Source organism: Pelobates fuscus, chromosome 1, assembly GCF_036172605.1.
Source record: "Pelobates fuscus isolate aPelFus1 chromosome 1, aPelFus1.pri, whole genome shotgun sequence".
Taxonomy (NCBI): domain Eukaryota; kingdom Metazoa; phylum Chordata; class Amphibia; order Anura; family Pelobatidae; genus Pelobates; species Pelobates fuscus.
Genome location: NC_086317.1, coordinates 94,641,741 through 94,658,852, shown reverse-complemented (window position 1 = coordinate 94,658,852; position 17,112 = coordinate 94,641,741). Strand labels below are relative to the sequence as shown.

The 17,112-nt window shown below is 39.6% G+C and overlaps 1 protein-coding gene across 1 annotated transcript in view; it reads left to right on the top strand.

Moving 5' to 3' along the window:
- The first annotated feature begins 6,129 nt into the window (after window positions 1-6,129).
- The window catches only part of ACOT9 (acyl-CoA thioesterase 9), a 37,759-nt gene continuing 26,776 nt past the window's right edge, over window positions 6,130-17,112 (top strand). Inside the window, exons 1-3 of the mRNA XM_063450073.1 lie at window positions 6,130-6,215; window positions 10,149-10,246; window positions 14,832-14,852. Coding sequence (XP_063306143.1) covers window positions 6,199-6,215; window positions 10,149-10,246; window positions 14,832-14,852 — 136 coding nt within the window. The 5' untranslated portion in view covers window positions 6,130-6,198. The remainder of the gene's footprint in view (window positions 6,216-10,148; window positions 10,247-14,831; window positions 14,853-17,112) is intronic.

Below are 17,112 nucleotides of genomic sequence, written 5' to 3'. Positions count from 1 at the left end.
TAAAATGTCAGACAGTCCCCCTGCTGGTGGGAAAGTAAAATAAAAATATTAACCCCTTAACGCCGTTACGGCGTTCTATGCCGTCGCGGCTTTAATGGGCTTTAAAGCCGTTGCGGCGGCATAGAACGCCGTAACGGCTTAAGCCCCCAGAAGATCGCATCTACTTACCTCCGCCGCGATCCTCTTCTGGGGGGCTGCCTGACAGCCCAGGCAGCCCCCCTCCGGCAAATGAGGCCCCCGGGGGCCATGTGATCGCTCTCAAAGAGCGATCACATGGCCCCCTATAGCTGGCTATGGATCTGCCAGCAGGGGGACTGTCTAAAATATTAGACAGTCCCCCTGCTGGTAGGAAGAGTAAAACAAATTTATTAAACATGTGTAAAATTAAATTAAAAGTATTTATATATATATATAATATGTATATATATTATATATATAATATATATACATATTATATATATGTAACGTCATACAAAGTGTATTTTAATACTAATATAAGTATATATATTAATATTAAAATACACTTAGAATGACGTTACATATATATAATATGTATATATATTATATATATAATAGATATATACACATATATTATATATAAATACGTCTAATTACAATAATAAATAAATAAAATAATAAAATAAATAAATAAAATATTGAAACAAAATTTAAAATAAATTATATATGCATATGTAATTTCATTCTAACTGTATTTTGCTATTAATATATATATATTGGTAACATAATACACTTAGAATGACATTCTATATATATCTATCTATATATAAAATGCAAATAACCGCAAATATATATATAGAGATAAATACATATAATTACATAAAAGATTACATTAGTATGCACGTAGAATTTAAATACCTATAAATGCATATATATTAAAATTCTACGTATATATTTAAGTCATTTTTTTTACATAATTATGTCATTTGATTAATTAAAATTTGATTGACATGCCTGACAACACAGGGAGAAAGTGCAGCGAATTTAATTCGCAAGCACTATATTTGACCCTGTAACTCTCCAAGACACCATAAAACCTGTACATAGGGGGTACTGTTTTACTCGGGAGACTTCGTTGAACTCAAATATTAGTGTTTAAAACTGGTAAATTTTATTAAAACAATGATATTTTAAGTAAAAGTGACGTTTTTTGCATTGTTTTCAAACAAATGGCACTTTTATGGACTATATTATTGTTGTAATATGTTTTACTGTTTTAAAACACTAATATTTGTGTTTAGTGAAGTCTCCCGAGAATAACAGTACCCCCCATGTACAGGTTTTATGGTGTTTTGGAAAGTTAGAGAGTCACATATAAGGCTTGCATTTCATTTTTTTGACATTGAAATTTGCCAGATTAGTTATGTTGCCTTTGAGATCGTATGGTAGCCCAGGAATAAGAATTACCCCCATGATGGCATACCATTTGCAAAAGTAGACAACCCAAGGTATTGCAAATGGGGTATGCCCAGTCATTTTTAGTAGCCACTTAGTCACAAACACTGGCCAAATATTAGTTTTTTGCTTTTTTCACACAAAAACAAATATGAACGCTAACTTTGGCCAGTGTTTGTGACTAAGTGGCTACTAAAAAAGACTAAACATACCCCACTTGCAATACCTTGGGTTGTCTACTTTTTCAAATGGTATGCCATTATGGGGGTAATTCTCATTCCTGGGCTACCACACTGTCTCAAAGGTAACATTACTAATCTGGCAAAATTCAATTTGAAAATGGAACGTTCTATATTTGACCCTGTAACTTTCCAAAACACCATAAAACCTGTTAATAGGGGGTACTGTTGTACTCGTGAGACATCGCTGATTACAAATATGTGCTTTTTGTTGCAGTAAAACCTAACAGTATTATGACATGTACAGCTAAAATGTGAGGCGGAACTACAAATTAAAAAAAATAAAAATAAATTCTCACAGTTTTTTAAATTTTATTCATAATAAATTATGTTTCATATATAAATATTTGATATAAAATGAAAGCCCTGTTTCTCCTGAACAAAATGATATATAATAAGTGTGGGTGCATATAATATGAAAGAGGGGAACTACGGGTGAACAGACATATAGCGCAAATTCCAGTTTTTGTTTACGTTTTGTTTTGATCAGAACGTGTACTATTGACTCCGTCCTGAAGGGGTTAAACATGTGTAAAATTAAATTAAAAATGTATTTATATATATATATATATATATATATACATACATACATATTATATATATGTAACGTCATACAAAGTGTATTTTAATATTAATATATACAAAGAGAAAGGAGTGCACTCAGAAGGGCTTCTTGAGAAAAATACTTGGTTTATTCACAAACGTGCAAACGATCAAGTCGACGTTTCAGTCCCCATAGGACTTTTATCAAGGACTGAAACGTCGACTTGATCGTTTGCACGTTTGTGAATAAACCAAGTATTTTTCTCAAGAAGCCCTTCTGAGTGCACTCCTTTCTCTTTGTATACATTGACGGCTGAGGCAGCACCGAGGCAAGTACAAGACCGGCAAATGGAGTGCGGGACATTTGAATATTAATATTAATATAAGTACATATATTAGTATTAAAATACACTTAGAATGACGTTACATATATATAATATATATATGTATTATAAATATAATAGATATATACACATATATTATATATATATACATATATATATATATATATATATATAGATATAGATACACACGTATAATTACAATAATAAATACAATAATAAAATAAATAAATAAAATATTGAAACAAAATTTAATATAAATTATATATTCATATGTAAATTCCTTCTAACTGTATTTTGTTATTAATATATATATATTGGTAACAAAATACACTTAGAATGACATTCTATATATATCTATCTATATATAAAATACAAATAACCGCAAATATATATATAGATAAATACATATAATTACATAAAAGATTACATTAGTATACACGTAGAATTTAAATACCTATAAATGCATATATATTAAAATTCTACATGTATATTTCAGTAATCTTTTAACATAATTATGTGATTTGATTAATTAAAATTTCATTGACATGCCTGACAACACAGGGAGAAAGTGCAGAGAATTTAATTCGAAAGCACTATATTTGACGTTTTTTTAATTTTTTTACAAACGAACGGCACTTTTATGGACTATATTATTGTTGTAATATGTTTTTCTGTTTTAAAACACTAATATTTGTGTTTAGTGAAGTCTCCCGAGAATAACAGTACCCCCCATGTACAGGTTTTATGGTGTTTTGGAAAGTTAGAGAGTCACATATAAGGCTTGCATTTAATTTTTTGGACATTGAAATTTGCCAGATTGGTTATGTTGCCTTTGAGAGCGTATGGTAGCCCAGGAATGAGAGTTACTCCCATGATGGCATACCATTTGCAAAAGTTGACAACCCAAGGTATTGCAAGTGGGGTATGTCCAGTCTTTCTTAGTAGCCACTTAGTCACAAACACTGGCCAAATATTAGTTTTTTTGCTTTTTTCACAGAAAAACAAATATGAACGCTAACTTTGGCCAGTGTTTGTGACTAAGTGGCTACTAAAAAAGACTAAACATACCCCACTTTCAATACTTTGGGTTGTCTACGTTTTCAAATGGTATGCCATTATGGGGGTAATTCTCATTCCTGGGCTACCACACCGTCTCAAAGGTAACATTACTAATCTGGCATATATCAATTTGAAAATGGAACGTTCTATATTTGACCCTGTAACTCCAAAACGCCATAAAACCTGTTAATAGGGGGTACAGTATTATGACATTCACAGCTAAAATGTCAGACGGAAATACAAATTAAAAAAAAAATCTTATTTTCTCAAATTTTTTACAATTTTATTCATAATAAATTATGTTTCATATATGAATAGTTAATGATAAATTAAAGCCCTGTTTCTCCTGAACAAAATGTATCCTAAAGGCTATCCTAACTATAAGATAATGCCAGGGACTAATGAAAGTATTTAGAAAACTGGGCAGACTAGATGGGCCGAATGGTTCTTATCTGCCGTCACATTCTATGTTTCTATGTTTCTATGTAAAATGATATATAATAAGTGTGGGTGCACAGGTGGCGGAGCCTAACTGCCAAGCAGGACAGACATGCTGCGAATCAGCTCCTGCACAAAGCGACAAAACTGGGGATAAATACCCAGAAAACAGACACGATTCTGAGCCGGAGGGCACACAACGAGTCAAGGGACCCAAGGGGCATCGAATGAACCTACAAACAAGATTTACACTGCCCGGGAACCCGACCAACAGCACATGGGGCCTACATGCGACCGTGCCAGGGAGAGGCGGCCGATCTCCTGGATGGTAAAGCCGAGTACAGCCCCCTATGCACACTCGCCTCCTTCCCCCCCCCCCCTCTGGACCGGTGGGGGTCATCCCGGTCCACACGCAACTCAAATAGCAAGCAGCACAAACTTGACCCTGAACTGCAAGGCTGCAGACCCTTACAGAGTGCAACTAAAATGGCGGCCGGCGAAGCGACTCACATGGCGAGCACACACTCGGCACAAATGCCAAGGAAAGCACCCCTACAGAAGCTAGAGGTGATACTGAACCGCTTCTGGGACACAATCATGAAGCGGCAACAAGCAGCCCGAACCATGACACCTGCACCACCGACGCTGGGTGAGCGGACCCGCGGACGGCGGGGAGTGGAGGGAATGCCCTCGGGCACAACGTCGCCTCAACTACTTATCCACACGCAATCTAGCCCACCCGGGCAGCAGGCCGAAGGGCAGAAAGCCCCAAAGCACCAGCCACACTGGCGGAGGAATAAGATACGCAAGCGACAGGAAAAGACCAGCTCCCCCGTCACTCCCGCACGTGGAGGAAACGCGGACCCTAGCGGTAACCGAGTTAGTGGCAAGAAAGTGCAGGCCTCCAAGCCAGCCTGGGGCGGGAGGGACACCTCCACAGACACCCGCACAGCGGCGAGAAGCAGAATCTCAGCGCCGGACGTACACTACTTTTGCAAGGAAGGTATCGGGTGAAAGAGACTCTGACAGGGGGCCAGTGAACTCGCTACAAAGGGACACTGAAGAAACGCCATCCCCCCCAATATAGCACCGACCAGCATAAGCTATGCTCTTATAATATTTTTGGTTTATAATATTTTTGTTTTTTTCTCAGCATTAGACTTACCTACTGTTCTCTCTACATATTGTGGGGCTCAAGGTACATTAAGCATAGTGGCCCAATATATCAGTATAACCTTGCAAGTCTCCATATGCCACTTTGTCACACTGCTATTGTGTCTTAAGCCTCAGTCCATAACATGTGTAACCCCTTAAGGACACATGACATGTGTGACATGTCATGATTCCCTTTTATTCCAGAAGTTTGGTCCTTAAGGGGGTAAAAAGCTTGTCAATTTTATTCTTTTCTATTAGTCGTAACACAAGACCTGCAAATCACATTATAAGCATAAGTATACTTATTCATGTTACTCGAAGTTATATGCATACCTAACCTAGCATGTCATAGTATTCTAAATACAAAAATGTGTAAGATATCTCCAAGCCATGTTTATGTGACATCAAATGAAAATAGAGCTTGTGGAAGCTATTGTGGCTGTGCAAGCACTGTTGTAATTCTTATGCACAACAAAACTTACAAATTAAAAAATAAATAAAAAAAATAAGTGTGGGTGCACTTAATGTGACAGCGGTGAATTACGGTTGAACAGACATATAGCGCAAATTCCAGTTTTTGTTTACGTTTTGTTTTGATCAGAACGTGCACTATTGACTCCGTCCTGAAGGGGTTAACCCCTTAAATTAGGGTTAGGTAAATTATTTTAACCTCTCTCACATCTTATTCTTACCCTAACCCTTGGGGTAAGGGTTAAAATGAAGTGTGAAAAATAACAATTAATAGATATTCCCCTAATGTGAAATATCCTTAAATAAAAACAAGTTCCTAAACCTAACCCTAATTTGAACCCTCACATTAACCCTAAATGTCCTGTGTGCCTAAGCTTAGTGAATGCACTAACTATAATGAAAGTGTAAAACTAGCTCTACTTGCCTTCCAGGACCTTGCTGTGGAGGAGTAGCAGGCATGTGCAGCACAGGATCCAGCTGATTCCCCTCACCGGAAGCGAGGAGGGTAGGGGAATTGTTCAAGGAACACTAGCACCATGCTGTTCGCTGTCAGGTAATTCACCCTGGAACCTGGGGCAATATACACGGCAGGTTATACATAATCCAGGGAGAGTTAGTTCCCATGCTGCTAGGAAGCCCAGTGCTGCTGTTAGTTTGATCTATAAAGTGCTCAGCCTGGCATTGTATACAGCTACCTTTCTATGGAATCTGTTGGCGCTATATAAATGGCAATACTACTACTACTAATAATAATAATATGCTTATTTGTTACTGTTTCAAGTTCCCCAGAAGTAGTCTGGACAGTGCTTACTCACCAGCAGTGTCTTTGTGAGAACATTGTACAATGCAGGGAAGACAGACTGGGCAAGGCTGGGTAATAATGCCAATGTGCACACACTGCCATGGAAGTAGGATTGGGTGAGGCCTGGAGGTGTGTGCTATTGGTTTTCAAATGATTTAAGCCAAGAATGACTAATAGGTGGCATTTAGTTATTAACATGAATGTCAGTATTTTCAGCCAATGCCTGAGCTCCCTGGTAATAACCTTCAATTGCTGTCACTATGTAGCCACCCATCACTAGAAGAAAATATGCTGTTGTATTAAATTAAGAACAAATCACTAAAATTAACTTAATTATATTTATTTAACAAAACCAAACAGGATGCTTTATCTCTAGTTTTTTAATTTTGGAGTAAGATGCTTTGTAACAAAGTGGGTAACATGGCTAACTGAATCTTATGTTTATAGGGTTAAACACATACACATGTATATACGTATGCGCACATAACCACAGATACACACACATACAATCACAAATACACACACATTTACCTATACACAGTCACATATACAATCACATACATACACAATCAATCCCCCCCCACACACACACATACACAGATATACCCACAAACAATCACAGACCTATACACACAATAACATGCAGCCACAATCAGACCCACACACACAAATACATTCACAGACCTATACACACAATCACACACATATACATACACATTCATAATCACAGATCCACCCACTTATACACTACACATAATCACAGACCTACACACATCATCACAAACTTACACACACAATCACAGACACCCTCCCCCCTGCCAATCACTGACTAAACATACACAAATTACATGCGCACACATTTAATACCAAAGAGGTCTACCCAGCCTTCCTAACTTGCTCTGGGAGGGCTGGAGTGGATCCTCTTCCTGGTGGCCAGTGGTTGCTGCTGGGCTGGAGCTTGGGACCTCCGTACTCTTCATGCACAGGTCCCTCGTGCACCCAGTAGTGATGCCAGGATAATGTCATATCCCGGCGAACGGCTCACTGTCAGGCGGCGAGGAAGCTGTGCAGGAGGAGCACAAAATGTAATGGGCTCAGGGTTGTACATAGAGCTTTTGGCATCTGTGGCGCATCCTGAGTTTGGCACTTCGCTGCCCTAATTCAAATGTAAAAAAACACCCACTAATTTTAGGTTTTTTTTTTTATGTTTTCTAATTTTTTTTTTTTTTTTATTACCTACTACCTCCCACTTCTAAACTCCCCTCCCCTTCACCTACCTCATACAAAAACTCTGCACCCCCTCCACAAAATCCCTGCCCAGTCCCCCCCTCTATAAAAAACCCTGCCCCCTGATTCACAAAAACCCTCTCCTTTACAAAAACCCCTGTCCACCCCCTACAAACCACCTGCACCACCATTCACAAAAAACTCTTGCCCCCTTCTACAAAGACCCCTGTCCCCCTACAAACACATTTACAAAAAACCCTGCCCCCTCACAAGACCCTAGCACAAAAAAAAACAATATTAGCAAGCACTTACCCTGCTCCCTCCGCCTGCTTGCTGCTCCTTGCTGATCTGAGTTCTAGACTTTCATGCCGCCGCGGCGCCCGCACAGAGTATCAGAGCGCTTCTGCTCTGAAGACACCGTGAGGGTGGAGCATGTGGACAGCGCTGCATTCCTCCTCCTGCTGCCCGGCCTCGGCTCTCACTAAGACGGTGGGCCGCCCCTCTATTAGTACACCACTGAATGGGTTCCCTGCCTCCCTCTCTGCCAGTCAGTGTGGATGGCAACTGGGCTGCACTGCTAGCGGTTCAGGACCGCGCGTTAAACACCCATGCGTTAACCCCTTAAGGACCAAACTTCTGGAATAAAAGGGAATTATGACATGTCACACATGTCATGTGTCCTTAAGGGGTTAAAGGGACACTATAGTCACCAAAACAACATTAGCTTAATTATGCCGTTTTGGTGTATAGATTGTGCCCCTGCATGCTGACTGCTACAATTCTTTACAATTTATGCGCTAAATCACTTTGTTTATGCAGTCCTTGTCATAGCTTCCCTAAAAACCTCCTGTAAAGAGTCATCTAATGCTTAAACTTCCTTTCTTGCAAATTCTGTTTAAATTAGAATTTCTTATCTCCTGCTCTGTTAATAGTTTGCTAGACCCAGCAGGAGCCTCCTGCATGCAATTAGTTCAATTTACAGCGCAGGGGATAAAAACTGTTAAAGTAATTTACATCTGAGTGAAAATGAAATCATTTTGTTTTAATGCAGGCTGTGTGAGTCACAGCCAGGGGAGGTGCGGCTACAGCTTCATAAAGAATAGTTAATTAACTCCTAAATGGCAGATAATTGAGCAGTGAAACTGCAAGAGCATGATCTATACACCAAAACTGCTCTTCTTTAAAGAAAAACCCATCACTCCTGTAGTGATTAATGGGTTAAAGACCCTTTCGTCCCTTACCAGAATCCAGTGTTGATGTCCCTCTGCGCTGGGTCAGGCTCTGCCTTCGCTACTCCTTTACATCGGGACCTAATGCTCATGCGCAGCGATCACATTAGGACAACCCGATAGGAAAGCATATTTCCTATTGGGTTTAAGCTGACGCTGGATATCTTCATACATAGCGTTAGAACGTCCAGCGTCAGGTGACCAAAACTCGTCTAAACACCCGAAAGACAGACACTTGAGGTGGAGTTAACACTGCAAGGTAGTTATTGCAGTGTCTCAATAACTGCAATAATTACAATTTCAGGGTTAAATTGACAGGGACAGTGCACCCAGACCACTTCAATGAGATGAAGTTGTCTGTGTGCCTATAGTGTCCCTTTAAGCTAAAATTGTTTTGGTGACTATATAGTATTCATTTAAGGCCACAACATATTTTAGATTTTTGTCAGCTAGAAACACTTGGTTCTAAATTATTCATTGTTATAAGCCCTTCCCTTTTGTGCCACTGAACTGGATTGCGATGTCAATTCTTAAATCTTTAATATATATTTTTAAAAGAAAATCGAGCAAAACATGAGAAATAAACATTAACAAAATCTATAGGTGATGTTCAATGTTTTATCCATTTGATGTAATTTTCATAGAACTGTAGGCTCCTATTTGAAGGCAATTGTTATAGTATCTCTTTAAAAAACAAAAATACAGTGTAATGAGATGGTTACAATGGTCAGTTTCATTATCATAGAAATGTGGGCACTGTTACATTTTGTACATTTATTGATGAACTCAGACCTGCAAGGAATGCACAATTACTGATCTAGAACATTTTAAATAATTAGATTTTAAGGATTGCTACTTATCACTATGCGTCTAACCATCTAAGTAATCTCACAAGAGTATCCAAGGCACAAACACAGCACTATTTTCAGTAATTGGTTTTATTCTGTGTTTATCATTAAAGAAATCAACTGTTGATTGGTGTATCAGTTCAATATAAGTACAATATCGTCTTCCAATACAAATGAAAGTTATGCTTAATTAGACTGAGACTATACTCCTTCACTGAATATATGCTGGGCAAGCAACAGTTTTATGAGGGTTACAGTTATTTCTGGGTTTAATCCTTTTCTGTATGAAGAGCCGTTGGGTCAATAAGTAACCACTTGCTTTTGTTTTCAGTTATTGCTGCTCTTCATTGTTGCCTTATGTCCTCATACTCTATTTGCAGATGTCTTTCAGGATGCCCGGCTTCACACTTGCTCAGCAGATCGCTCATGACGGCTGGTGCGACGTACTCTAAAGGGCAGCTGCCTGATATGAATGCAGGTAATATCATGCCATAACACTGCCGTTTGTATTGCAGCATGTGACTGTTTTGCTATTGGAACTGCATGCAACATGTTCATACTCATCTACATTGAGTGTATCACATGTATGCCCAAAGAGCAAATAATTGGATATGTGTATGTAACTGTTGCAATAGATAAGAAACATATTTTTTACAGAACCAAGGAATAACCTCAAATTTGGTGAAGCAAACCTGAATGGCAAAATCTAGTAAAAAAAATAAAAATAGCTAATTTGGATAAATTATCCACTATAATCACTGCTTAGCAATTTTTGCTTAAATTATGCTATTGGATTTATCTGCCAACTTTTTAAATGTTGTGTCTTTTAAAGGTGACAAATTGCCTTGCCTTGATGTGAGGATTTACACCGCTCTACTTAGTTCTCACGGCGCCTGTAGTGTTAAAACAGCACTGTCAAGGGGGGGCGTGGCCGGCTGCCGAGCGATCAAGACGCAAGTGTGCGGAGCTCCGCTTCAGCAGACAAATAAAGTAAGCACTCACCCGACATCCAGCTCCCAAAATCGGCCACACACTCGCCCCCCGACTAGAGACACTAATGGGGCGCAAAAATAAAAAAAACCGCCAGCCAGAGACACCCAAATTAGCCGATATCCGGCTATCATTTACAAGGCCTAACCCACAGGCAGTCGCCAAGATGGCGGCCGCAATTAGCAGTGCAGAGGAAGACTCCCAGGACGATAGGGAAAGCCTTACCTCACATACAGCAGAGTCTGAGCCCCCATGTCCTGACACAGAATCAGAGGCAGAATCATCCCCTGTCACGAAAAGAGACATCAGGGATCTTTTACAAGAAATGAGAGAAGTGTGGAGGGCAGATATTTTAAACACACAGAAAGAGGTGGAGGACATCCAACAAAGGCTCACAGCAATGGAAACTAGAGAAAAAGCAAAAGACCGCCAGATGCAGAACTCCCAAGACACAATGCAGAACCTCACCTCACAAGTCCAGAAACTAACCCGGACTGTCACCACTATGGAAGCTCGACACAGAAGGCGGAACATACGCCTCAGAGGGATTCCAGAAAACGTGGAAGGAGAGGCATTAATACCCTATATACATCGCCTACTGTCTTCAATGGGCCTTAAAGGAGGCGCTGACCCTGCCGCAATAATTTCAGCGTTTCGAATCCGGAAAGCAGCAACGGCACCGGAAAATGCGACTAGAGACACTATAGTGGTCACAAAGGACATGGCAACCCGCGCCGCTATCATGTCCCGCTCAAGAGACCTGGGCACTGTGCAAATGGAAGGCAACACGGTGGCCCTCTATGGGGATCTACCATTCGCAGCACTTGCGGAACGGAGGCAACTGGTACCAGTTGCCAAACAACTGCGAGGAGCAGGAGTCAGATACCGTTGGGGAGCAGACGGGTCCCTGGAGGTACCACGGGGAAACCAGACGCTCATCCTGACTTCTATGGACGACCAAAAGGAGTTTATCAATCAGCTGCACCTCCCGGAACCCGGAGGGCCAGACTCCACAGAAGACGACACCGCAGCGCAAAGTACACCCAAAAGCAATCTGGGTCCGAAGAAAACCATGTATATAGCGAAAATGCCCAAGAGACACTCACAAACCTCACCACTAAGTGGCGGCACACATACCCTCGGATCCCGCAGAGCTGACCAGCTGTGGCGCAAGTAGCGCGAGAACAGTCACCACCTGAAACCTCACCTGAGCGTCACCTACTCTTTAATATACCTATTACAGCCCCAACAGACGACTTGTTAATGTAACCGGACATTGAATGTAGATATAGTCAGGCTAATATATGCTACACCACAGCATAGCGAACTTTGAGACGTCACTATAATACTGTGCTACCTACTTCTTATTATTGTTATAATCTTATGTTACCTCATTCTTGTTATTAATCACATATTATGACAAAGTTATATTATGAACATCCAATTCTAATAAAAAACATAAATTGAAAAAAAAAAAAAACAGCACTGTCAAAGTCTGGGGACTTTGCAGAATTTTCAAGAGTACAGCATTGAGTTCTATGGTGCGGGATCCTCAATAGTTAATGCCAATTCTCTGGAGCCGTCACTGGTGGGGGCAGGAATTGACACTTCTAGACTACGGTAGCTCCACCCAGTGTCTAGAAGTGTCAGGTGTAGAAAATATACAGAGACAGAGTAGTCTCTGGTTTGCCACATTATATCCCTTGATCGGGGTTGGAATTTCAGTGAAATCCCAACACCGTGAATATGAGTATTCCATAAAGATGCTTTCTTTATAAAATAATCCTTTTTCAGAGGAAGGGAGTGTGGCATGGCATGCTTTATTGATCTTAATCTAGAATATATAAAGTTACATAGCACAGTGACCTGCCTTCTGGTTTCTGGAGGTGTGTAAGGGAAGTGTACTGCTAGCTATTACAGAGCCACCTTTTCATTTAGCTTAACTTCCTATGAACATTAATTAGCAGAATAGCAGCAGAATGTTTAATTGTATATCTATAAACAAGCTCATGTGTTGCTAAAATGCACATGTAAGAGTATTATTCAAAATAATTATGAAAATACTGCTAATATAGTATTTATTTATTCTTGCTTGATGATAAATAATTGCTTATTGAAATATGATTTTTTTTTTTTTTTTTTTTTTATAAATCATATGCACCTTAGCCTCCACCCTATTGTGTCGCACTTCCAAAGGGGAGTTTGTGTCAAAGGAAAATACAGCTGAGCTTGTCCCCATAAACCCGCACTTGTCATTCTAGCAGTGTGTGATTTGGTGTAGTAGTGCATCGCACTGACAGCAGCTGTTTACACAAGGGACTGTACAGTATAAATTCCCTCTGTCATTTGTCAAAGTAAAGTGTTGCAGATTGCTGACTTGCTCTCTGACATGGAAATCTGTATCTTTGCCTCAGCGGCAGCTGACCTTCTCAGTGTGAAATAACTCCTGAAACGTTGAGCTGGTCCCTGGCAGCCTTCCATGTTTATTATAATATTTCCAGCCAGATGATAACCAGAGAGACCGTATGGTAACTTCAGCAGTCGCTGGATAAAGTGACAGTTATAAGTGACCATTGGAGGGAGACTGTCACAACTGTTAGAATCCATGACACATGTGAACGTCCTGCTTCATGCAAGGAGCCAGCACAGCTGCCAAAGAACACTTCCAAGTCAATGCGTATTCATTAACCTTCATGATACCATACTTAGCCTAACAGTGGTGCCTAGTCAGAGACTTCCTGATTAAAGCTTTGGAATTCGAGAGGAAGTGTCAGCGGACGCTCTCAGGCCATCAGCAGCTCCTGTTCAGAGGCTTCCTGATTGAAGCTTCGGACCTTCAGAGGGAGTGGAGGGGCAGAGTAATCGGGCGCCATCTTCTAGACTTTTGGGTTAAACCAGTTTTTTTATGGCTTAACCCCTTAAGGTAAGATGGCATCCAGGATAACCACACACTATAACAACTTCATTGCAATGAAGTTTTTATGGTGCCTGAAGTCTCCCTTTAAGACCAATGACCTTCTGTACATTCTTCTATTATTGTGAAATGCAGAATTTATTTATAGCCAGGAGGGCTCCGTGAAAATACTGACACGAAGGGTATATTTACTAAACTATGAGCTGTAGTGCATTGAAGATTGGAAAGCAAAATTTTTACCAAAGTGACAGTTATAAGTGCCTTAACATTTGTCAAAAATGCCTTAACATAAAGAGTTCATTTGTTAAAGCTACAATATATCTAATTATGCATTCTAAAATAAAAAAAAAAATACAATAAATAATACTTGCTTTGTTCCCTTATTTGCAGTAATTTGTATTGCATTTTGCTGCCTCAGCATCTTCCAGGAACTGATTGAGTCATTCCAGCCAGTTCCTGGATTCCTCTATTTCATTGCATTGGGAGGATTAGTGCGCATTTGAGAATGCATGACATCACACATATTCTCATGCTTGCTAATTTTTAAAGGGACCACTTCAACTCATTGTGTGTCCCTTTCCCCATAAGCCTGCAGCTGAAAACATGAGGACATCCCTGGTCTTCTAAAATCCCAATAGGAAAGCATTGATTCAATGCTTTCCTATGGGCATGGCTTAATGTGTGTGTACAGTGCTTGCTGCGCATGCACATTCGGTCCCCCTTTGCAATGATGAGGGAGCTGAGACGGAGCCAGCACCGAGGGACCTTTGTATTCCTAACACTATAGTGTTCCTTATAGAATACCCTGTAACAGCTTCTCTATCGACTTTAAGTAAACGAATGCCTGCTTTGTTAATTGTAAACTTTTGGCTTCTAGTTATCAAAATCATTATAAGAATTATAGGATTAATAATGTTATTAATCCACTATGGCATTAATTGGATCCTTTCAGAGTTATTCACTAAAGTGAGAATTCAAAGTTAATTTCAAAATAGCCAAACTGAAAAAATCTCTGTCAGCTCTGCTTCCAGTTCAGCCACTATTGCCTTAAATTTGAAATTCACTTTGAATTCTCAGTTTAGTGAAGAACTCGGTTTGTCTTAATTACAATGGGTTTTTAGTTGGTTGAGTGATTGTGTAAATTCTGTTTTCATTACAGGGCCCATCCATGTGAATAATGGTTTGTGGTAATTTTAAAGCATGTTTTAGCATATCTACTTTGCTCCTCTCCTTATTGTATCCTGTGCGTTTACTCAAGATTCTGGGGAAGAAGTCTGCTTGTTAAACTCAGGTTGCGCTGTTTGTTTCTTTGTTTGTCCTAGGGTCCACATAAATTCCAATAAACATGCGCTATCACCGTTTAATGGGCCACACGCTTTTCGCTTTCAAAATAACTTTACAGGCTTTCTCTGTCTGCATGGCAAGCTCCAGCATTCAAGCAATCTTCACCAAGCAAGCTTTGCCATTTTCACAACTCGATAATTTTGTATAAATTCTAGAATGCAATTTTGCAAATGTGCTTCTCTCTGCCTTTAAATTCATAAGTATCTGTGCAAATTTCTATATTTATTCAAAAAAATGTATAAGCAAAATACCGACAAATTAAAGGGACACTACAGTTTATTGAAGTGGTAATTTATTTATAAAATATTTTACCAGGAAAGATACATTGAGATTTCTCTCGTTTTCAAGTATGTCCTGGGTTTTTCAAGTATGTCCTGGGTTAGTGCATGTGTTCTTTGGGAGCACTTCCTTCAGTTCGATTTAATAAAAAAAGTGAGGCTGATAGCTAGGGTATGGTTGAAACTTGTTGTGTCTGTGTAGGTACTAGGCCTTGGTTGCCAAAAAAGCACTTTTTTTTTCTGTTTGCCAAGCTGTTTTACGATGGTTTCAGAAAAAACTGGGGGATGGACCCAAAGACGCTCTGCACCATAACCACTTCGGCAAACAGTGATCATAGTGCTTAGCCTGTCCCTTTACTTGTATAATGTGCTCATAAAAGAGATAAAGTAACTTGAAACCAAAATGTGAAAGTAATTATTGCATTACTGATTAAATATTTTTTTGGGGTTATTCATTAAAGCAGGAGCTATGTCAAATGAACAAGGGATATCACACACACTACATTTTTCACTTGGAAGACATGCTTTTTATTTAAGGTTCCTTACACTTTGAATAAAAAAACAATAACTCATGAAAAGGTATCTTGTTTCAGGCAACTAAGATATGTATAAAGGAAAAGGTAGAATAACTGGTAAGTTGGAACCTCAGGTCAGAAAACCAAAATTGATCAACATTGTAGGGCTGTAAAACATCATGGGAAATCTAGTTCTTCAAAAGCAGGGGTTCTACCTTCTTTAAAAACACAGGTTGTAGGGGAATTGGTAGGACAAGCAGATAGAAGCAAGCCCTGGAGCATACAAACAAAGGATCACCAAGCGCAGACTGCTGGATCATCATGCAATAGCTACTGTCACCTGCTGGTTGAGTCATTGGGATCTCATGGTCCATGAGTGCCAGCTGATGTAACAAATGACATAAGACGGAACTATTTATTTATTTATAAAATATTTTACCAGGAAGGATACATTGAGATTTCTCTCGTTTTCAAGTATGTCCTGGGTCCACCAACTTTGCAGTGTTACAATAGGGTACAGTATAATATTAAAAAGACAAAGTAATATTAAAATACATATACATATTTAATGCAGAACAAGTTAAACAAATATATAATTAACCATGATTACATGTGCATTCTGTACTGAGATGTTGACAGGGATCTCTTAAATTATTTTAGAGTGCAGCAAGATTTAAATGTGTCTGGGAAGTTGTTCCATAATTGTGGTGCTCAGTAAAAGCAAAGTCAAGCAGTCCATGTCTTGTGTAATGGGAGCACAAACATCAAGCAGCCTGGGTATGATGATTGTGACGTAAACCCGGTATAAGCACACAAAGCCCAGACCCTTACCAACCACTCAGACAACCCAATCACGGCTTTCTCCACCGCTTGCGGTCTATTATAGCCTACCAATGTTGGACAGCGTGGACAACCGTAACCTATAGGGGTAAGCCAGTGCCCAGCTCTATCATCCATGTGCCGTCCATTAACAATGCAGCAGAGGTGGGGAGATCTCTGGACATCATGGAGAGCCCTGAATATCTTCCAATTGTTGCCAAATGGTTTGACAAGAACAAGTGAGAAATGCCCACACAAGAGCTCAGTGCAGTGCTTATGGTGCTCATTTAGAATAGTATGGTCACTGTGACCTTATTACTTGTCTATACTGATTTGTTTTTGGTTTACTTCTCCCAATGTAACCTGTGATAGATTTCCTTCCTTTAGAAGCACTAGATCGCAGCACAAATGCCAAGACAATGGTGGATTGCGGTGCTCATCGGCAAAACTGCATTTCAGCTGCATATCTGCTAAACTAGAGCCT